This window comes from Schistocerca americana, chromosome 6, assembly GCF_021461395.2.
Source record: "Schistocerca americana isolate TAMUIC-IGC-003095 chromosome 6, iqSchAmer2.1, whole genome shotgun sequence".
Lineage (NCBI taxonomy): Eukaryota > Metazoa > Arthropoda > Insecta > Orthoptera > Acrididae > Schistocerca > Schistocerca americana.
The window spans coordinates 377,534,617-377,558,523 of NC_060124.1; the positions used below are offsets into that span (position 1 = coordinate 377,534,617).

At 37.8% G+C, this 23,907-nt stretch overlaps 1 protein-coding gene across 2 annotated transcripts in view; it reads right to left on the bottom strand.

Annotated features, from left to right (window-relative positions):
- Positions 1-13,326: 13,326 nt before the first annotated feature.
- LOC124619418 (glycerol-3-phosphate acyltransferase 3) overlaps positions 13,327-23,907 on the bottom strand; it is a 203,626-nt gene continuing 193,045 nt past the window's right edge. For both annotated transcript variants that reach the window (XM_047145787.1, XM_047145786.1), the window contains 2 exons: positions 15,392-15,600; positions 13,327-14,662 (listed from right to left, as the gene is read on the bottom strand). In XM_047145787.1, coding sequence (XP_047001743.1) covers positions 14,575-14,662; positions 15,392-15,600 — 297 coding nt within the window. In that variant the 3' untranslated portion in view covers positions 13,327-14,574. The remainder of the gene's footprint in view (positions 14,663-15,391; positions 15,601-23,907) is intronic.

The window sequence follows — 23,907 nt, forward strand, 5'->3', positions numbered from 1 at the left end:
AGTAATCTCTGTCTTGTATATTACCCTGTCTTCCATCTTTAAGCTCTCAGGTTTTCAAATCTCATCTGGCACAGTCCACCACAATCAGTCTTCCCTTCTCATCCTGTTCCCGTCCTGAAAGTCTCCCCTGACCTGGGGTTCTGGGTGACTTTTCTGAACTGTATGCCTCTCCTTCAACTCTTCTGCCCGAAGAAGGAGCTACTGGTTCCAAAAGCTTGTAAAAGTTAAACCTTTTTGCGTGTGTATGTTTTCCTGCTGCCGCTTGGTGAGTAGATTTTTTATCCATTCCTTTACATTAATTATTTTTCCTGTTATATTTCTGCAGTACTTTTATTAGTATAAATACTATAGCCACAGAAACGTATGTATTATAATGCATAAATTGTTGTTATGTCATTTAATGGCAAATAAATGAACACAAGGAAGATGGAGAAACTTCTCCAAAACAAGTTTGGGTACTGAAATGGGAACAGCTGTGTTAATGATGCTTTTTCAGAGGTTGTGAATTTGAATTCCATCCATGAGGTGGACAATTTGTAGTGTTTCGAGAATTTCTGTGTAAATTCTAGAACCACTCAGCCTTCTACCATCTCGAACACATGATATTTTGGATGGGAGAGTGGGATGCCAGAATCCTAGCTACTGCACATACCATGTTTGTGTGTGCAGGTGTGAAATCGGTCGCGAGTAGAAGGTAAATGTGGTGGACAAATGGCACCAGCAAGTACCTGTTGGGCGATCCATGGAAGTTCTAGTGAAAGTATATGGAAGAACTGTGGAACTCCTAGATTATTCTGTGCTAATCTTATCAGTGACCATTGTTATAAATAACAAGAACAATTGAGATTCTGTAGTCTGAAAAAAAAAGAAAAAAAACTCTTATCTTGGACTTGCTGGAGGCAAGATGTATTTTACGATTCGTTTGTAATAGAGTTATGGTTGTTAAACCAACTCTTTGCTAAATGATTGTAAATCTGTTTCTAATGTGAAATGGCACGAGTGACTTACAAGAAGTCTAATGTTTATGTGGGAAGTGTGAATTTTGTTCTTTATGAAGCTCAAATATACCGATAGTTGTTGAAAAGTATTCTTCGAGTACCTAATTATTTCGCAAGTAGAGAGAGAGTCTTTACGGTTCCTGTAACTAGCATCATTCTTCGGAGAAGAAGTTTATAGAGATTCCAGAAGCCGGCTATCCAGAGAAGATCAGTTGCGTAAGTCGACTCGTATAATAGAAGTGGGAATTTTGCACATAAACTTCACACACTCTTAGTCCTCAAAACGGTAGAAATTGTGGCTTGAGTTTGACTTTGTGTATATCTATGCATGCTTGTGTGTGCCCCTGAATAAAATTTTGTGAACTTTGTTGAATTTGAACAAATAATTGACAGCTGAATTGAAAAGTTGCAGAATGCGAGTAGTTAGTGGTTATAGTATATCATTTTGATAAAGAGAAAAAGTCTGTCTGTCTGGCCAAACTCCTGTTGCAAATGGTACTAAGGCAATATGAGTGAGGTCGCCAGTTCGAATTTGGTACGGTACAAGGTAAATGGATTTTGTAGTGTTCATGCTGTCTTTTTATGTACTTCATGAGTAATAATGAAGAAGATAAAATACAGTGAATTGCTGTTTGGTCTAACTGTTGAATGACAATTTTGAGAATGAATCATTGTAACAGGTATGTGTCCAATGCCAAATACTTAAAGAAAAGAAAAAAGAATCATGCGCATCAGAAATATCTACACCAGATATATATATGGAAGGTGGTTATTGGTTTGCCCTGAATACCATGCATTTACTGGCTGAGGAACTCAACTCTAGAAGCAGCCCATTTGGCATTCTGAATTTCGAACCATAACATGGGATGATATTTAATCCACAGTTCCCAACAAACAGGCATCTTCCATGTGCATAGTCATCCTTGAGGTGAACTGATATAGCTAACAATAAATGTTACTGCCACTTATTCATTGTTGTGTTGATACAGGATTCCTGAACTTGCATAAATGTGCCAGTTATGAGATGTGTGGCAAGTCAATTTACCTCCATACTGTATGTGTTTACCAAAGCTCATGCAGCTGCAACTAGACTCACGTGGGAGGACAGGTGTAGTGGTCAAAGAAAATGGGATGAGGAGTTCCGCCTTATGCAAGACACCTTTTTTCTTTTGTTTCACCCATACATGTTTCAGCACTTTTGTGCTATCATCAGTGGGTTCTATTTTTATTTTTAACTGTAAATTTGTTGTCAACATATTAACATTTTCGTCGTTAATAACATTATGTAAAAGTTGCATTTATAACTTAATTGGCGAAAAGTAACATACCTTACATTATATTATTGTCCTCTTGTTTTGGTAGCTGTTATGCTACACAATATACAACATGTCATCTGCAAACAGCAAAACGTAATTTATTTTCTATTTGTTATGTATTTACGAACGGAAATAAGACTGTATCACATTTTCTTTCTGTAACTTACAGTTTTGAAGTTTTGGTACGTTTTCCTGTTTTATTGACGAAGTAAATGGGCTTACTTCTTTGCCTGTGTTCGTGTGGTAATGCAGTTTTTCGATTACTCAAAACATAGGCGGAGTTTTCGCTGCCATTATGTGTTGTTGCGGGTGTGTGGAGTTCATTTGTTTCGTAGCGTGTTCTGCTGGCTGAGGCGCGCGAGTTTGAATTGTATTTGGTGTTAGTTGTGTGTGGTTTATGTGGGTTTGCCTGTGTGTGATGAGTACTGGGGCAGATAGAGAGTGTACGTGTGTGAGAGAGAGACTGAAAGAAAAAAATAAATAAATAAATAAAGAAAGAAAAAAATAGAGGATTTGTGTGTGTGTGTTTGTCTTGCATAAGGCGGAACTCCTCATCCCATTTTCTTAGCAAGCACGGAGACAACAAGAAGAACTGCACCACAAGATGATTATTTCTACACCAAGCCAGGTATTCCCATCGCAGCTCTTCAACAAATATCAAAACACAACCATCAGACTTCATAAAACCATACTCAACATTAAGTTCAATAAACTATGTTTGGCATATAAAATTGTACCTAACTATGTAACAATAACTGTAAACAACATGTCACCAGCAGCACAGCAGACAAAACGTAAGGCAGAAATCATGTGGATAAAGCAAGAAATCCGGTCTTTGTATTCCAAAAAACAGACTCTGAATATTGAATTATACAGATTGCATTTAGAATTAGCTAATCACATAACATACCCACCATTTTTTGACGAACTAATACACAGGGTTAGAACATACACTGAAACCAAAATAGGCAGAAAACAGACAATCCAACAAAAGAAACTCACAAAAATGTTAAATCACACAAACACCCACCAATCCCACCACCAATACAACCAACACACCTTTCACAAAAGAGTGATTAATCTAACAGACATAAAATTATCTGAACAAGAAAGCAGCCTACTTGAAAAGGGTCCCAAACATAACATTAACACAATGGTGTCACATAGGACAGTAGAAAATATCATAACAGAAACTGAAAACATCATAAAGCAACAAGAAACACTAAACACACCTGAATTTAATGCAAACCTAACAAGAGAACTAGTTGCTGAGGAAATAAGAAATATAATCAAAGAGAACAAAACCACCATAAAAGAAAACACTAGGACTCCTGAAGAAAAAACCTACATAAAACTACAAAATAAATTAACACAAGAAAATGCCATCATCACAAAATCTGACAAAGGTAATTCAATAGTAGTCATAAACAAACAGGAATACATTCACAAAACATTAGAATTCATCCAAAGCAACAACATCACAAATTAACAAGTGACCCAACAAACCGATACCAAAGTAAGTTACAGAAAACCCTGAGAAACATAGATACAATTTTCACAGAAACACAGATTAAAAAAATGATACAGAAAAATCCCAAGGCCCCCACCCTAAAATCATTGCCTAAAGTTCACAAACCCGGAATACCCATACGTCCATTAATTAACTTCACCAAAGCACCAACATACCACTTAGCCAAACACACACACACTCTGCTACAGACAATATACAAATACACTGACAACAGAAGTCTAAAGAACTCAAGTGACTTAATAGAAAAAATAAAAAATGAAAACATACCAAACACAGCAACATTGGTTTCATTTGATATAATTTCAATGTACACACACATCCCAACAGAAGAAACAATCAACATAATAGAAAGAAACCTCCAACTGCAAGGAAACATACCCACAACAAACATACAAGAAATATTAGCCATACTCAGGCTCATCACAGAACAGAACTACTTCACATTCAACAACAGATTTTACTCTCAACAAGATGGACTACCCATGGGATCCCCAATCAGTGGCCTCCTAGCTGACATTTTCCTCAACAAATATTTGACAAAATAGTAATACCAAAACAGTACAAAATAATATATTGGTACAGATACGTAGATGACATAATTTGCTTAATAGATGAACCACTGTCCCGCATAAAAGAACTTCATGATAACATAAACTCCATCCACCCACAAATACAATTCACCATAGAAACACAAACAGATGAAAAACTTAATTTCTTAGATCTCACTATACACAAGAGAAACAACAAACATGAATTCACAATCTACAGAAAACCGACACTCACCAGCACCATTATTCATAACCAATTCAATCACCCCATCACCCACAAAGAAGCCAGCTTCAGATATTTACTTCACAGGCTGAACAAAATACCCATGAATAAGCATGACTACACACAAGAACTGAACACAATAAAACAAATTGCACAGGAGAATGGATATGATGCAAAGAGAGTAGACAAAATAAACCACAAAATACAAAAACAAACAGCACATGACCATGAAACACACACACATACAAACACAACTCATCACACAACAAATCGGCAGACTGTAAGCAACAAATGGCACATAATGACTTACAACAACAAAGTCACACACAGGGTGGGTAATATACTAAAGAAACAAGGACTCAACATAGCATACAGAACCAACAACCCAACACAGAGCAGACTTGGAAGAATTACCACCAACACTGACAAATACAGCCAGTCTGGCATCTACCAACTTACTTGCAACTGCTGTCGATCTGTATATGTGGGCCAAACATGCAGGACCTTCAGAACCAGATATAATGAACACCTCGGAGCACTGAAAAGCAATAGCACACACTCAACATTTGCAGACCACCTGGTAGCACACAACCACCACCCAACAAACATTGAAACTGACCTTCACATCCTAAAAACTAGCAGCAGCCTATACCAAAAATTAACTATAGAAGAAAACTACCATATCCAAAAATAAATAGCCCAAGGAAAGAAAGTACTCAATGAATACACATCACTGTGCAACAAAACTCTCTTCGCCACAATAGAAGAACTATACAAGTAAAACACACACACACACACACACACACACACACACACACACACACTCTCTCTCTCTCTCTCTCTCTCTCTCTCTCTCCCTCTCTGCCCCAGTACTCATCACACATAAACCACACACAACTAACACCAAATACAATTCAAACTCGCGCGCCTCAGCCAGCAGAACATGCTACGAAACAAATGAACGCCACACAGCCACAACAACACGTAATGGCAGCGAAAACTCCACCTACATTTTGAGTAATCGAAAAACTGCATTACCACACGAACACAGGCAAAGAAGTCAGCCCATTTACTTCGCCAACAAAACAGGAAAACGTACCAAAACTTCAAAACTGTAAGTTACAGAAAGAAAATGTGATACAGTCTTATTTCCGTTCGTAAATACATAACAAATAGAAAATAAATTATGTTTTGCTGTTTGCAGATGACATGTTGTATATTGTGTAGCATAACAGCTACCAAAACAAGAGGACAATAATATAATGTAAGGTATGTTACTTTTCGCCAATTAAGTTATAAATGCAACTTTTACATAATGTTGTAAATGACGAAAATGTTAATATGTTAGCAACAAATTTACAGTTAAAAATAAAAATAGAACCCACTGATGATAGCACAAAAGTGCTGAAACATGTATGGGTGAAACAAAAGAAAAAAGGTGTCTTGCATAAGGCGGAACTCCTCATCCCATTTTCTTAGCAAGCACGGAGACAACAAGAAGAACTGCACCACAAGATGATTATGGTCAAAGAAAATTTGTTTTAAATGCCTTTGACATCATCAGTCGACACGAGAGGTAAATCAGTATGCTGTATCTGACATAAATTGGTTGATTTGGGGGAGGGGACCAAACAACGAGGTCATTGGTCCCATTGTGTTAGGGAAGGAAGTTGGCCATGCCATTTGAATGGAACCATCCCGCCATTTGCCTGAAGCAGTTTAAGGAAGTCACAGAACCTAAATCAGGATGGCTGGATGTGGGTTTGAACCATTGTCTTCCCGAATGCAAGTCCAGTGTGCTAACCACTGTGCCACCTCACTTGGTCTCATATAAGTCATAAACCCCTTTGACAATGGCTCGGTTACAGTCATCCATCCACAATCAGCATGAGCATATTACAGTTAACTGGAGGTCAATAGTTAATGTTGAACTCGGGGCATGACTAATGACAGCAAGTGGTGTATTCATTTATTTGTCTGGTTAATTTGTTATGTTTTAGTGTCCCAATATTGTTCAAAGGCCTCTCCTGACTTTTTCCACTCTGTGCTCCATACTGCTGTTACTATGGTGGTCCATTACACGACTGCAGCTCATCTCATCGTCATGCTCATCTTCTCCTTGTTTTTGCTTTTGGGGTAGTTTATTATTAATTTTGTTGTAAATAATCACAGGCACATGCACACAATATATGGTGTCCCAGAATTACACCCAGGACATGAACAGTATTAGAAACACCGGAATAATTTTATAAACCCTACAAAGAAACACGAGACTATTGCCATAGAAGGATTATTGGAACTGTATTTCACAGCACTGACGTTGCACTGGATCCTACATAAGCATTTTACTCATGGGAATGGAAAGTGTAGTAATTCGCCACATGTGACTGTGTGATTTGTGAGTATATAATAGCGCATTGTGGAGCAACATTTTGCTTAAGTACACCAATGACATGAAGGTACAGCGAAGCTTGCATTTAACTGTTTTTGTGTTTTCATCATGATGTTTGGTCGGTGTTTAACAAACTATACTAAACTAAACTAAATACCCATTAATTGCATTAGCCTCGTTACTCAAGATGTGAACATCTGAGCCCAAACCCCTCTGTAAAGCTTTGAGTTGTGAGCATAATTTATGTTCAGAAGACCACAATAGACCGTGTATTAAAGTTAATATTTTTTGACAAGTAGATGATCCTGTAACATTGTGCTACTAATTTGATAATACTGCCCATTCACAAGACATTTAATGGCAGTTCTCATTACATCCTTACTTGTTCACTGTTAGTCAAAGTATTCTATCATTAATTTACTGGGAAAATGTTCTCACTGCTTCCAAACACATAGGAACAATAACTTTTAGGTGTAGCTGTACAAATTTATGTCAAACTTCCTGACAGATTAAAACTGTGTGCCAGACAGACTCAAATTCGGAACCTTTGCCTTCAGAAATTTATATCAGTTCATATGCTGAACTGGTAAAGGTTTCATGTTCTGTTCTTTTAAGACTGGCTCTCCAAAAATTGCTTAATTTGGTTGGATGTTTACTCTGATATAAAGCACCATATCTTTTGCAACTTCAGCCACTTGAAGAAAAATATCTGAATTACAGTGAAGCCAATATGCTGAAAGTTCAGCTACTTTGCCACTCTCTCTCAGTTTCATAATCTGGGTAAACATTGTCTGAAATTTCAGTCTTTTTCTTTCTAGTCAACCATTTGTTGAAACGATGGAGGGGGGAAAGGGGTGGGGGGTGGGGGGGGGGGGGTGGGGGGGGGGGGGGGGAGGAAGCATACAGATTTGAATTCTGCTCCTTCAGATTACCATTCTGCACTTCTATTATGCCACTAGAAAGACATACGAACAGGCTCCTCATGTGTGAGACCATACAAACATGAAAGGTAATTTTGTGGCTTTCATCTCCATTCCAAAACATGCCAATTTATATTTCCAAGTCATAACACATTGACTACCATGATGAAATTTGGGCAATGCATTGCTATGCCACATTGAAATCATGAATATTACTTCTGAAGCCAAATTGATTTCTTGCATCAGGTGTCTTTTTTTGAACATGTACAAGTGGCTCATGTGATTTAAAACCACAATAGGTATAAAAAGATCATTTTTCAAGGAATGATTCAAACACTTAGTTTATTTGATTACATTAGCTACATATAATATTTACAATTTTTTTACCTGGTGTGACAATAATGTTCATGAATAAAGATCTTAGAATATTCTACTTCTTCGACACAGCATTGTGAATGTCCAGAATGAGATTTTCAGTACTGTACTGTACTGTACTGTACTGTACCAATTGTCACAATACAGTGTCCTCCCATTGTGGAGCAAGTGGTCAAATAATTCCATAACTAATTTTTGTGGAACACAAACACCTGTAGTTGCTTCCTTACCTGTGTAGACTTTGAGGGTCCATGTATAGCCAGATGGTAAGCAAAGTTTGAAGACTTTTACCCCATACCTATGCCTTTTGTTGGGTTTTGCCAAAATGACAGTTGTCCTCTAAATGGGATGATAGTCTCATCAATACAAATTTCCTCTTAAGGACAAATCATGTCCTTGAATTTTGGTACTATCAGGTCTAAGAGAGGTTGAGTTTGTGGAGTCTATCCTCTTCAAGTCTAGTTTCATCATTAGAAGCATGAAATAATCTGAGGAGTATTTCAAACCAATTACATGACATAACGGAGCTAACCATGTTAGAGTAAAGCATGGACTTGCTCCAACAGCAAGCTAAATTTGGCATTTTTATCCACATAATAATGCTACGGAAACATTTCATCTCTGCTATATTTGTTTATTTCCATTTCGTTTGTCTGAAATTGTGACAGATGTTGAGAATCAATTTTTTGTTTTGCATATCAATTTGTTTCAGCCACAAGAAACTCAAATACGAGGGCGGTTCAGAAAGTAACCTCCGATTGGTCACAGTGCGGGTTGTGGGGGGAGTAGCGACGCCATCTGTGCGTTCACGCACTCAACAGGTCAGTCGGCATCAAGCCGTGGTCGAGTGAACGACGTACCTGCGCTAGTTTAGTTTTTGTGGCAGTTTGAAATGTGTGCTGCAATAGAAAACCCCGCCAAATGTGAAGTGCGTGCAGTGATAAGGTTTTTTACAGCCAAAGGATATTCTGCAGCAGTTATTCATCGTGAGCTTTGTGCCGTGTACGGACCAAGAGTTACGAGTGAAGGAGTTGTCTGTGAATGGGTACGTTAATTTCAAAGTGGACGAGAAAACGTTCATGATGAAGAGAGGAGTGGTAGACCATCATTGGTGACTGACGAACTCGTTCAGACAGTTGATGCAAAAGTTTGTGAAAATCGACGTTTCTCAATGTCGGAGTTGTCTACTGGTTTTCCACAGATTTCTAAGACTCTCTTGTACGAGATAGTGACAGCAAGATTGGGTTACCGTAAGTTCTGTGCACGATGGGTGCCCAAAATTCTTACCGACCACCACAAAACTCAAAGAATGGCCTCTGCATTAGACTTTCTGTCACGTTATGAGGACGAAGGAGAACCATTGTCAAACAGAATCGTGACCGGCGACGAAACCTGGATTAAGTACGTGAACCCTGAGACAAAAGAACAATCAAAGATGTGGGCACATTCAAATTCGCCTACCAAACCAAGAAAAGCCTCGCAAGATTTTTCTGCCAGAAAACTGATGGCAACGGTGTTTTGGGATGCCAAAGGGGTGTTGTTGGTTGAATTCATGGAACGTGGTACGACCATTAATCAAGACATGTACTGTGAAACAATAAAAAAGTTACGACGGGCTATACAGAACAAATGCCGCGGTATGCTGACTTCCGGTATCGTTTTTTTGCACGATAACGCCCGTCCTCACTCTGCTCGCAGAACAACGGCCCTTCTTGAGTCCTTCAAGTGGGACGTTATCAACCATCCACCTTACAGCCCAGACCTGGCGCCAAGTGATTATCACCTCTTCATGCATTTGAAGAAATGGCTCGGGTCACAGCGGTTTGATGACGACGAAGAGCTCAAAGATGCGGTCACAGGCTGGCTCCAGGCACAAGCGGGTGATTTTTATGCAGGAGGAATTTCAAAGCTTGTGAAGAGATACGATAAGTGCCTTAATCGCTATGGAGACTATGTAGAAAAATAGTGCAAAGATGTAGTTGTAAGATGTATATATTAAAATATTTTTATTTAACTTTGTGTATTTTTTTAAATCAACCGGAGGTTACTTTCTGAACGGTCCTCGTACATTATCAATGAAATGAAAACACACTTCCTCTGGTGAACAATTGTTCAACACATCCGAAACATCATTTGATAAGCAGGGGGAAAACAAAAGGGAAAAATCTTTGGCTCCTCAGTAGCATCTGCCCATGTTAGATCTGTGACATTGGTAATATTCCCGTCTGGTGTTTCATCGGCATCATTTTGGAATTATATCATCATTTTACAACAACAGATGTTTTAAATAGTTATGGTCTGTAGAGCAGGAAGGGTCTTGTAGGCCTAATATATCTTGTGAAGTGCTAGACCTGATAAGGAAAGTATTACCTGGATTAGTCGTATCACAGATATTCAATTCCTCAAAGTCACTCTCTTTGTCATCACTTTCAATAAACTTCTGTTGCTTTGTATGGTCTCTAACAACGTTCATTATCAGGCTTGTAGTCTCTTATCAAAAATATCACTTTCACTACTTGATAAGCTATCTTGCATAGCCTCATTCACTAGCTGTTCAAGTTCTTCAAAATTTGTCTTCTTTTGGCCATAATAATAAACTAGGAAACTAATCAAATACACAAATGTAACCTCAACTAGCATACATGACAAATCAGCAAAACTAACAAGAGGCTACTATAGCTGAGTCATTGTTAAGTATGTATCTGATGGTCCCAATTAGGAATCACCATGGCTACCAGCTACAAAAATATTGAGTTCTACAAACACTAGAGTGTTCAGTGGAGCAACCACTTTTAAACCCATAGTTGAAACGCTTTATCTGTGAGCCCTATGAGGCTCACAAGGCCTCCAAATATGACACTGCATGTGAGCCAGTTATGGCTCACGAGGCCCACATACAATGTATACGTGGACCAAATATAGCTCACATGGCATCACAACCTGTGTAACTGTGAGCCAACATTGGCTCATGTGGCAGTCATTGTAATAAAAGACAAATATACGTGATTTTTCCCAACCACATTGAAGGGAAAACTTTTCTTCCATTCATAGTTATCTCCCATTAGCTAAGTCTGAATGGTTGATGCTGAACTCTTACAAGTGCATTCTTAAAAGTTTTCTAGCTTCTGCACTACATATTTGTTGGTGTCCATGTACCGTCACTGCAATTCAGACTTTCAGCCAGGTCCGTACTCTGTGCCATAGCCATCAGAAGATCTGGAGCACCCTCTAACTTAAGGAATCCTCAAGTAGAATAGCACTTTTTCTGTTGAGTATATATACAAAGAGCAGGTTTTACAAACTGTCAGTGTCAAGTGAGAGAGATATTTCAGTTAGTGATTGGGATATGAATAAATAATTGACTTCTATTTTGCCATTATCAGATTGCTTGTTTGCAATTTACATTATCTACAACACAGCATTGTACATCATGTGTAAATGCTTGGGAAGTTAGACATGCAAGTAAATATATACTTGCACTGTTAAATTTTGTCATACTGATTTTGAAGCGGATGTGCTTAATACTGTAAGATGATCTGTGGGTGACTAAATTGTTTGCATGTATTTCTTATCTTTTTCTGACTACTTCACTACTCCTACTATTTCTTTTTAAAGAGGATTTACCCTCTTACCTATGGTACATGGTCTTCAAATTTTATAGTTGTTCAACAGATTGACGAGAGGTTGAGAAGTGTGTACAAAGATTTAGGGTAATAGTGTTACTGATAACACAAATCAATATAATGGAAGGAAACATTCCACGCGGGAAAAATTATATATAAAAACAAAGATGAGGTGACTTACCGAACAAAAGCGCTGGCAGGTCGATAGACACACAAACAAACACAAACATACACACAAAATTCAAGCTTTCGCAACAAACTGTTGCCTCATCAGGAAAGAGGGAAGGAGAGGGGAAGACGAAAGGAAGTGGGTTTTAAAGGAGAGGGTAAGGAGTCATTCCAATCCCGGGAGCGGAAAGACTTACCTTAGGGGGAAAAAAGGACAGGTATACACTCGCACACACGCACATATCCATCCACACATCACACATCACATGTTGAATTTTGTGTGTATGTTTGTGTTTGTTTGTGTGTCTATCGACCTGCCAGCGCTTTTGTTTGATAACACAAATCATTGGATAATTTGTATATACTGTTTTTAAAGAAACACCATTTAAAATTATGTTTTTATAGTGTTAACAGCTGTACACAGTTTTGGAATCTTTTGAAAATAGGCAAGCCAGACACCATTTCAAACAAATTTCTGCTAGCATGTTTGACACATTGACTGCCATGAGGCTGCTGGCAGTCACAGCAGAGCCTTTAATGCCTCAGGCCATAACCTAGTCTGGAGTGAAACATCAGTGCAGCAGTCAACATGTAAAATAAAATTCTCATGATAGAAATTCTTAGGCTTATGTCTCCAGCGTCAATATGATTAAAACCCTAATGGGTATTTATTTTATAGAATACTGCAGCCTAACCCACAGAAGGATTTTATTCAAGTTATACTGCTCAAGACAAAAACGCACATATTCTGGTATAATGTTAATTATATGAATTACTCAACAAGAAATTCGGTTGTACTAAAGAAAAATTTATATGGAACACAGATTCCTAAAACAGCATTAATGATTGCCAGTTTATTTACAAGCTTTGCTAGTACATAACAATACAAAATGCAACAAAACAGCTTGACTCACCATTTTAACACACATTTTCTAAAAATGTGAAGTACACAAACAAATAAATTACAAAAGTTTTTCTTCACAGATTTAGTGCAGTGACTGGTATGACTACTTACAATAGAAAGTCCATTTCTATATACAATGAAAATCTAAGATAAGAATAACAATACTCTCATTTCTTTTACACCTATTGTTCAGTCTTCATGTATAATTTACTGTCATTTTACTTCATCTTATGAAGTGCAATGTACAAAAATATTGAAAGATCATTAGGGAAGTTTGCCTTTGCTATTACCTTAAAAAAAAAAAAAAAAAAAAAAAAAAAAAAAAAAACTTCACAGTAAGCTATCAGGAAAGTCACAGTTGAACACAACATTTCTTAGATAAAGTTATTCAAAATATGTAATGGAATACTTTGTGCCATAATCTTGCTTAACCCTCTTATTTTCCTTGCCACAATAAATATAAAAAAAACATTAAGTGAAATGTATTCAAGACATTATTGCATCAAAACAAGTTATAAAATTACCTAGTGCCTATATACAAGTTACAAAGTGTGTTCACACCCATTTTACTAGGCATCTTCACTTATTCCCTCCTTTAATATCATAAAAACTCTACACAGCCTCATATTTCCTTGTCTCAGTCACGCCATCCAGCAGTCTTATCTGAACATGATAGCAAGTTCTTGGAATTGTTTAAGAATGAATTTCTGGGTCCTGAATAATCAAAACTGTATAAATGAAAATGAATGCCATCTGAGTTAACTCACTTGGTTGTTTCCACTCAATTTTGATATATCTGAAGCTCAATGATACCTTACTTCTACCATGGCACTTCTGCAAGATTCCACAGGAGTAATTTTGTTGCTTTTCAGTTATCACAGTGAGTTTATTAATTAAAAAGCACATTAAAAATGTTGGTACGGTCTATACAAAATAGGTTCTATCACACCAGCACAAGTTTTACTGCTTAACATTTACACAATTTACAAGTCATACAAACTGTGATGTAAACAGAACAAAATGAAAATGCATACATGGAATGTGTGCCACAAATTATGATGCTATAATGGCTACAGTTGACACAAACACGTTTAATTACAAATACACAACTATCAATGAAACTAAAAAAAATGATCAATGAATTTTATACAGTGAATTCTTTGGTGAGGATGGCTACATGCATTCAGATGATATGCATGTCCAGTTTCTGGATGAATATCCCCAGAAATGATAATGCAGACACAACACAACTCATCATGTCAGGAACATATGTAATTGCTCATACTTTATAACTCTCATCCTGTCTTGTCAAACACAAATTGACATAAAATGTGTAATCACCATACAAAATAGTCAGTCCACTGAATTCTGGATGTAAACATAAGAAATACTTGCATAAAAAGCATTTCTGTAAACAGAGCTGTACTACCAAAATTAGTTTGCACAGCCATTCTTGTTATCAAAGATAAAGACAACAATAACCATATAAAATAATCCAGAATTAAAAGACTGCAAATCACAGGGACCACTTTTTCAAAACAATAAAATGATGGAAATGTTTCACTGTAGTTAAACCTCATTCCAGTTTCAGTCTCTTGCTAAATTCTTTTTGCTGGTTCTCTTTCCACTCTTTCTTTGGTTTCATGCGCTTCAGTTGCCCATCCCTTGAAAAAAAGAAATTGAAATTGTTACTTAATAACTGGACAAATATGACAACATATTTGGCTTCTTGTCACTATAAAGTGTATCAAAACATGATATAAGGATTGCATCTTCCAAATTAACAAAGTTCACACTTGACACTTAGAATTCTATCTGTGTGTAAATTATTATAAATTAATACTTGTCTTAAAATTCTCATGTATAGCTACTCTTACTGCCTACCATTTATTTACAAGCAGTAACATTCTGAAGTGTTACATAAAGTTTCATTGCTACCACCCACATACCACTAGAAAACACACATGGTAAGTTTTAGGCAGTATGTAAAAAAATAACATTTATCTCCGTATTTTGATAGGAATATAACTAGGAAGTCTCAGCCCCTTTGCAAAATAGCCTTATTACTAAAGTTACTCCAAGTACTTTTAATGAGAAGTTTAAATCATCTTCTAATAATTATATTGCATTGAAAGAAATCTGGTGACAAGCAATTCAAATTTAAACACAAAACACATAACAGCTGTGAATACACAGCACAAGATCAACAACTTGCCAAGTATGCTAGAGCAGCACATCAGTCAACACAGTAAAATAGAAGGAGTTAGGACTACAGTTAACCATTGCTTACAATACAGAAAATGCAATGCAAGTATCATCATCACAGGTGTTCTGTCCTCAATCTCTCTTAATACATGTTGTTGCTGTAAATATATAATTCATAAATGACTTACCACATCAGATCTACCAGTCCACCTTGCCTGGCAATAACGCCTTTCACCCTGTTTGCAAAGTCTATAGCTGTCTCTCCTTCTTGCTGGTACATAGGTGGCAGATACCATACATCACAAACAATGGCCCAACTTGTCATCATCATGTACAAGTATTGCATCATTGAATAACGACTGCTGTTCCAAAATGCATCACCAAATTTTGGATCATACTGAAAATGAAATAAAGTTTTCTTTCACAGCTCCTCATTGGAGATCCACTTAGCTTCAAATTTACTTTCGAAGCAAAGCTCTAGCAATTATCAGATACTGCTTACAGTTTGTAAGGGAGAGTACACAACACTCCACAATAGAATATCCATTTTAATTTAGAAATCAGGCAATATTCTAATTCATATTTGTCATTATTTGCTCCAAAAGCACTAGAGACATACAGCTCTGAGGTAAGATGAAATGTAAATATACAAAATAGTAAAAATGATGTCACATTGAATATGTTGAGAGATGGCAGAACTCACCAAAACAAGAAAAGTAAGACCAGTAAACACGAGTCCTGAAAAACACACTTCCAAGATATGAACATTTGTTCATTGGAGGGAGAAACATTTGGTTGCAGTTTTGAGCACAGCCATTATATTGACACTCCAACAGTGTTTTGCTATCTTTCCATATCACAGAACACTAAGTAACATTAGTCTGAGCGTTAGGCAGTCTGCAGTCAGAGTGTGACAATGAAAAGTAGCTGAAAGCACGAGTCATACGCATGTCTGAGCATTACTTTATGAATAATAATTGTATCTGCACCACCATCAGCACACTCAGACACAAGGACTACACTTCTTCCATCACTCTTGCATTATTTGCTAACTAACTCTTTCCTCACAGCTTTGTTCACATTTACGTTCACCACATATATTGCACACATCACCACCTCCCACACCCACAACCATCTGCATGTGTAGCCCCTGCAAAACAGATTGATAAAGCATTCCAATATTATGCTAACATGCCTGTCATGCAGGGCTGCCTACGCATAGAGGGATGTGTGCCTGGAAATAAATTTCTTGCACCTGATGTGTATGCTGCCATCCAAAGCAGATCAATAAGACAGGCTGATACTATCCCCACACAACATGCCTGTCTTGACGGACAGGCTATGTACTATGTCGCATTCTGAAAAAGCTCAGTGCTGATACTCATGAAGTTTGCTGTCTACATGCCAAATTTGTTTGAAATCGATCCAGGTGTTTACATTATGAGCATGTGAAAGACGGTGAAAATTCCGATGAAAATCCATACACAATGTCAAAAGATGGCAGCGGCACAGTTTCTCTGTAAACTTGTGGACAACTGTACATGTTATCATAGAGATTAACTAGTATGTATTATAAAGTACATCATAAGCACACTGCCTACCTCTACTGGAGGATGTGCCCCATTATCTAGGACTATGGATGTGTTACACGCATGATGATGCACCAGAACATTTTTGCAGAAATTTGCATGAACATCTGATGCTCACATTTCTTGACCACTGGATTGGTAGGGGAGATCCCGTACCCTGGCTGTCTCATTCTCCAGACCTCAATCTCTTAAGTTATGAGGACACTTCAAGGAATCGGTTAATATCACTCCTGTCAATTATGTTCAGGAAGTACAGGATTGCATGTCAGCACATGCAATAACAATAATATCCATATTGCACTATTCCTTATGCTTAAGAGTAGACGGATGCATTGCCATGGATAAGCATCATGTTGCACACCACCTATGACTAAGACTTCTTTATTAAGCTCCATGACTTTTGCTGTTCTAGTGAAATAGACTAACACTGCAACACTCATCTTTGGTATGCTAGTATACAAATTCTCTGAGGAATATCTGTACTATCCAAATGCTTATTTACACATATAAGCCAACTTTGGAGTTTTCTTTTATGTAGGTAAGGGAGTTTGAAAATCTAAATTATAACCAATTACATACTTTCTAAACATGCTGATTGTGTCATATCCTCATTATCTTCTACCGATTGTATTGAAACTTGTGCATGTGTCATTAAATACTATATGTTTTGACCATTAAGTACAACCTACATTGTAAGTATTACAGCCATCCTCTCAAGGGGCAAGAAAATGCACGCGGATGAGAGGCTGGTGACGTCACAGTGTGGAATTCCATATTCCACTACAATGTGTAGTGTGAAATCAAGAATTTGGCATGTCAGATTTTTGCCTGGTACAGAGGTCCGTAACCAATGAGATGCGGCATTGTTTTTTCGTCACAAGCTGCTCTATTGCATAGTGTTAACCTTCATATTTGGTGGGTTTTCTTCATCATATAGCGTATTGTCTGAATACAAGCTGTTTCAAAGCATTGGCAAATTTAGGATCTCTTAAAAATTAATAAATTTAGCTACAATTTGTTATAATAAAATGACAGGAAACCACAATCAGCAGTTAAAGACTTCCTGTATGTTATGTTTCCAGTATTACAAATTGTGTGGTATGAAATGGTATAGTTTCAGTGCTAGGGCACACTAATGATCTATCAAATGCGCATCATTCTGGTACAATTTGTAAATTAAATATCAAATAATGACATTTGTAGATATAGTCTCTAGATTTTGCATGTTGAAGCCGTAGCACAACTGATAGTATCTTGAGCTGTGAAGAGAAAAGTAGCAGGTTCACATCCACTGCCTCTCAGTTTTTTCATTCTTCCTCTCTCCTTTTACTTTCTAAAAGATTCTGGAACTGTCTTATAATTCAACAGAAGTATTATCTGCAATATTCGATGTTATTTATTACAAATAATGTATTTGCCACAAATCTTGTTGCAAAGGCCTTCACCTGGGACAGTTCCTCTGTGGTCAGAAATCGTAATGTGACTGCCAGTCTGTGTAAGAAAGTAAATGAGTTACACACACAGTTTTTGCTATTGTGAAACTTTCTTTAAATAAATATGTTTATTAACCCAAAAAAAGACAAGCCATAGGTTAATATAAACACATTGAACAATATAACAGGAATCAGCTTAATTTTTCAAGGAACTCCTTGACAGAATAGAAGGGGTGACTCATTTGAAAGCACATGGGTTACTGCTAAGGTTTTTAAATTTTTGTGGTAGCCAATATTGTTAACAAGAAATTACAGTAAAGAACATATATATTGAGATGCCAATGTCGGAATACCCAGACTCGTGAATATGGGTCGACAAGAGGTTTGCGAAATTTAACCGCTTATTGTCCGAACTGCCCATTTCTGAGCCAAATATATCCTTTGAGAATGGGAAGAGTTACCCAAAAATATAATACCATATATCATATGTGAATGAAAATAAGCAAAGTAGACTACTTTTCGCATCAAACTATCAATTACTTCAGATACTGCTCGAATAGTAAAACTGGCAGCATGAAGTCTTTGAATAAGATCCTGAATGTCAGCTTTCCATGATAGTTTATTATCTATCTGAACACCTAAAAATTTGAACTGTTCAGTTTCACTAATCATGTGCCCATTCTGTGAAATTAAAATGTCAGGTTCTGTTGAATTGTGTGTGTTAGAAACTGTAAAAACTGAGTCTTACTGTGATTTAGCATTAGTTTATTTTATACAAGCAATGAACTTATGTCAAGAACTGCAGTATTCGAAACAGTGCCAAAGTTGCACACAACATCCTTTATTACCGAACTAGTGTCATCAGCAAACAGAAATATTTTAGAATCACCTATAATACTAAAGGGCATATCATTTGTATAAATAAGGAGGAGGATTGCCCCCCCCCCCCTCCCCATTCAACCATGCCCCATTCTCAACACTGTGGATACAAATCTTTGCTGCCTTCATTAAAGTAAGAGGTGAGCCAATTGTGAACTACTCCCCATTTCCATAGCGGCCCAACTTCTGGAGCAATATTTTGTAATCAACACAATCAAATGCCTTAATTAAATCAAAAATGATGTCTAACATTTGAAACCTTTTGTTTAATATACAGGGTGGCGCATGAAATGTGTTACCATTTTGTTTTTGAATATAAACTTTATTGTCAATACAATCTGAAAGGAATATATATATTACAATGAAGAGCCGTCCATGGAGATTTGTTCTAACTCAGCACATGCTCAATATGTCCACCACTTCGTTTCCTAACTTCCTTCAAATGAACACTGAAATTAGTGATTACCCTATGGCACATGTCTTCCGTAGCAAGCTTGAAGAATAAGTCTTCTGAGCTCCATTAAATCACATGGACGTTTCAGGTAAATTTTTTCCTTTAGGTACCCCCAAAGAAAAATGTCACATGGATTGAGGCCTGGACTATTGGGGGGGGGGGGGGGGGGGGGGGCAATTTTGTCCATCATTGAAGCGACCTGGACACCTGAGTGAAATAATCCACATGTCAAAATGCTCGTGTAAAAACTCCAACACAGTGTTTGCAGTATGTGGCCTTGCTCCACCTTGCATGGACCACCGCGTGTTGAAGGGCAAGGCAGTAACAAGAAGCTGTGGAATGAAGCTATTGTGAAGCATGTTCAAACAACGCTTGCTGTTCACAGTTTCTTCAAAGAAAAAGGGTCCAATAAGGCTGTGACTCTAAATTGCTGCCCACGCTGTAATCCTTGGAGCATAATGTTGTCGTTCATGAAGCACTTGTTGGTTTTCAGTGGCCAAAAAGCATACATTTTGTTTGTTAACCACACCGTCTAAATGAAAATGCACCTCGACTGAAAACCAAACGTTGTTGAGAGTTTCTTCCCTATACTACGCCCACTGAGCAAACAGTAGTCTGCTGCTTGTGTTCTTCAGTGAGCTTCTGTGCACAGGTCATCTTGTATGCGTACATACAGAGGTCACTTTTAAGGATGCGTTGAACAGAGCATCTGGATATTCCCAGTTGCACTGCTGCCTTTCTACACGATTTCCTGGGACTTCTCTGTACAGCAACTCGTACCGCTTCAATATTCTTCGGCGAACAAACAGGCTTAGGCCGAGGTCGCTTCGCTTCCAATACTGTTTCTTCCTGTACAAATTTATCATACAACCTGTGGATGGTCTTCTTGCAAGGGACCCATTGTGTGTTAACACACCGTTGGGTGGCTTGCGGAGTATCAATGTAGATGTAGATGTAAACTGTTGTAAATGTCTCTGAGTCACAACAAGGCTTTTCGTTTCATGAAAAAGTAACAATTGCTGATCGTTGCTGTGTTGTCAGTCTTCAATTGTCAGCCATTGCTGCTTACTAGTCTCCTAACAGCAGTATTGTGAATTAAACGTCATTTCGTAACTCATTTGTTTTTCCAAGCTCTGCTAGTACTGCTGTAGAGATCCCAGCGGGATATCTAATGTGCGTCATAAATTGTGAAAGAAACAATTGGTAACACATTTCGTATGCCACCCTGAATCCAGTACCTCACAGAGAAAAGAGAATATAGCATTTTCAGTTGTTAAATCATTTCTAAAACAGAACTGTACATTTTATAGCAAATTATGTGAAATAAAATGGTCAATTATCCTTACATACACAGCATTTTCAATAACTTTAGCAAACACTGATGGCATAGAAATATGTCTAAAATTGTCTAGCTTATCCCCTTTCTCCCTTTTTATAAAGCAGTTTTATTACTGAGTACTTTAATCATTCAGGAAACTGACTGTTCTTAAAGGAAAAATTACTAATATGGCCAAGTAATACCCATGGCAGTCCTCAGTCTTAAGTGATTTAAATATTGACTCAATCTCCCCCTTGTCAGTATCACAGAAGAGTATTTCAGATATCAGTCTTGGAAAGTCATTTTCCAAGAGAGTTATATGATTCTCTGTAGAAATTAAGTTTTTATTTAATTCACTGTCAATGTTTAGAAAAGATTGTTAAATATCGTACATATATCTGACTTATCAGTAACAGAAATAGGTTTATTACGAATTGACTTTATATCATCGACCTTGTGCTGCTGACCACTTTCTTCATGACTGACCATATGGTTTTAATTTTATGCTGTGAATTGGCTACTCTATTTGCATACCACATACACTTTACCTTGCTAATAACATTTTTAGGCGCATTACAATACTGTTTGTAATGAGAAACTGTACATGGAGAATCATATAACTCTCTTGGAAAATGACTTTCCAAGATTGGCTACTTCTAACATTTTGGTATAATTTCCGCTTTGTTCTACTTGATATCCTTATCCCACTCATCAGCCACCCAGGCTGCCTTTTACTGCTAGTACCCCATTTACAATGTTCCAACAGAAAGCAACTTTCAAAGAGCATGAGAAATGTGTTGAGGGAAACATCATATTTGTCATTTATGATATTGGCACTATAAATATCCTGCCACACTTGTTCCTTAACGAGGTTTAAAAAACACTCTATTACTACTGGATTAGCTTTTCTATGTAGTTTGTAATTATATATAACATTTGTTCGAGTACAAAAACTTTTTAGTGTTAAAATTGGGCAGCATTGTCTGAAAGGTCATTCACCCTTATACTAACAGAATGCCCATTTAGTAACGAAGTATGAATAAAAATATTGTCTATGCCTGTGCCACTGTTCCAACGCACCCTGGTTGGGAAAAAAACACATTCTGCATCAGATCATATGAATTTAGGAGATCTTCCAACATTCTTTTCTTGCACAAGCACATACAAAATTAATGTTTTAGTCACAACTAATTTCTGGTACTTCCTACAAAGTGAACCAAGAACCCTCTCTAGCTTCAGCAAAAATGCTCTGAAGTCAGAGTTAAGGGATCTATAAACAAAAACAATTAGGAGTTATGCTTCACTAAATTCAACTGCCCCTGCACAGCATTCAAATGCCTGTTCAGTGCAGTGCCATGATTTGTTTACGGACTCAAAAGGAACACTGCTTTTTTTTTTGTGTTACGTACACGGCCACTTCTCCACTCCGTAAAGAACTCGTTGAAAAACCGCCAGCTGGTCTGTATCCTCAGAAAGGTAGCCTCTGAATTGTCAAATTATTTACATGGTGCTCCGATATATATCAATAAGCGGTTAACCAATTTTGTCTCTAATACCTCTTATATTTTGATGAAATATGCTAATGCCTTCTCTACTTGGATACCTTATCACCTCTGAAGGTGATTCCTTTGTTAAAGGCACTTCAGATTTCTGGGTATTTAGTTGAATTTATGGCCTTTAGATTTGATTGATTTATTGTGTAACTGAAGAGTAATGGATTCCTTTTAGCACTAGTGGGTGACCTCACACTTTTCATTATTTAGTCTCAACTGCCAATTTTCACACCATACAGATATCTTTTCTAAATCATTTTGCAATATGTTTTGATCTACCGATGACTTTACTAGATGATAAATGACAGGATCATCTGCAAACAACCTAAGGCAGCTGCTCATATTGCCTCCTAAATTGTTTATGTAGGTAAAGAACGGCAGAAGGTCTGTAACACTATAATTGAGAAGGCCAGAAATCACTTCTGTTTTACTCAATGACTTTCTGTCAGTTACTAGAAACTGATCTCTCTGACAGGAAATCACAAATCCTGTCACATAACCAATATGCCACTGAACAGAGTTGGCGAGGGTGTGAGAACAGACACAGGTCGGTGGCTGAGAATGACCCAGCAGCAGTAGAGGAATGTGTGTGAGTACCCGTGTTGAGGATGCACAGCTCGTAAGGCGTCATGAGGTCCTCCAAAACCTGACCTCAAGGGCAAGTATTGGTCGAGTCCCGCAGGACATGATGGGCACTGACGTCTCCCAGGAGGAGGAATGGTCGCGGGAGTTGTGTGTTAAGATCTATGAGAGCCTCAGAGTCTAGTGCATCTTGCAAAGGTAAATACAGTGAGCAAACAGTGATCCTTCGACACATGCAAATTTGATCTGCAACTGTTTGCAGGTCAGTAGCCAAGGGGAGGGCAGAGGAGTGGTGCATGTTAGTGACAAACGCTGCAACACCTCCCTTGGCCCTTTCCCTCAATAGGTCATCCTTGTGGTATAACATATATCCCTGTATCTTTAAAATGCATTTCTTGTAAACAAAAGCACAAGGGGCATGCCTGTGCTAGGAATTTCAGTTCCTCCACATGAGTCCTGAACCCATCACGTTCCACTGTAGTATGGAAGCCATGTCATCAGTGCAGTTTTAATTTAGCCCTATTTTGTACTGGGGAGGTGAAGCACTTTAAGAGCGAGGAGGAGTGGAGGGGCTGCCTGGATCCAAGGCATCTAACTCCACGATATCCTCCTCAGCAGTCAGATGGGAAAGAATGACGTCTGATGGCACTCGGGACAGTTTTTGATCTGAACGTCGTGAGCCTTTCCCTGTACCCTATCCCTTCAAGGGTGAGGGGGAAAGGGGGCGTTGAGAGGCACTCTGTTTTTCTTGTACCTTCTGGATGCTTGCTGTAGAACTGTTGGTCTTTCCTGGTGCAGCTGCCTGGATTGCTTTGTTCTTACTCTTCTTCCTTGACATGTACATGTGCAAGTACTGGTGCTTGTGGTGGATATAGGCACACTAGGAGTCGTTTGTG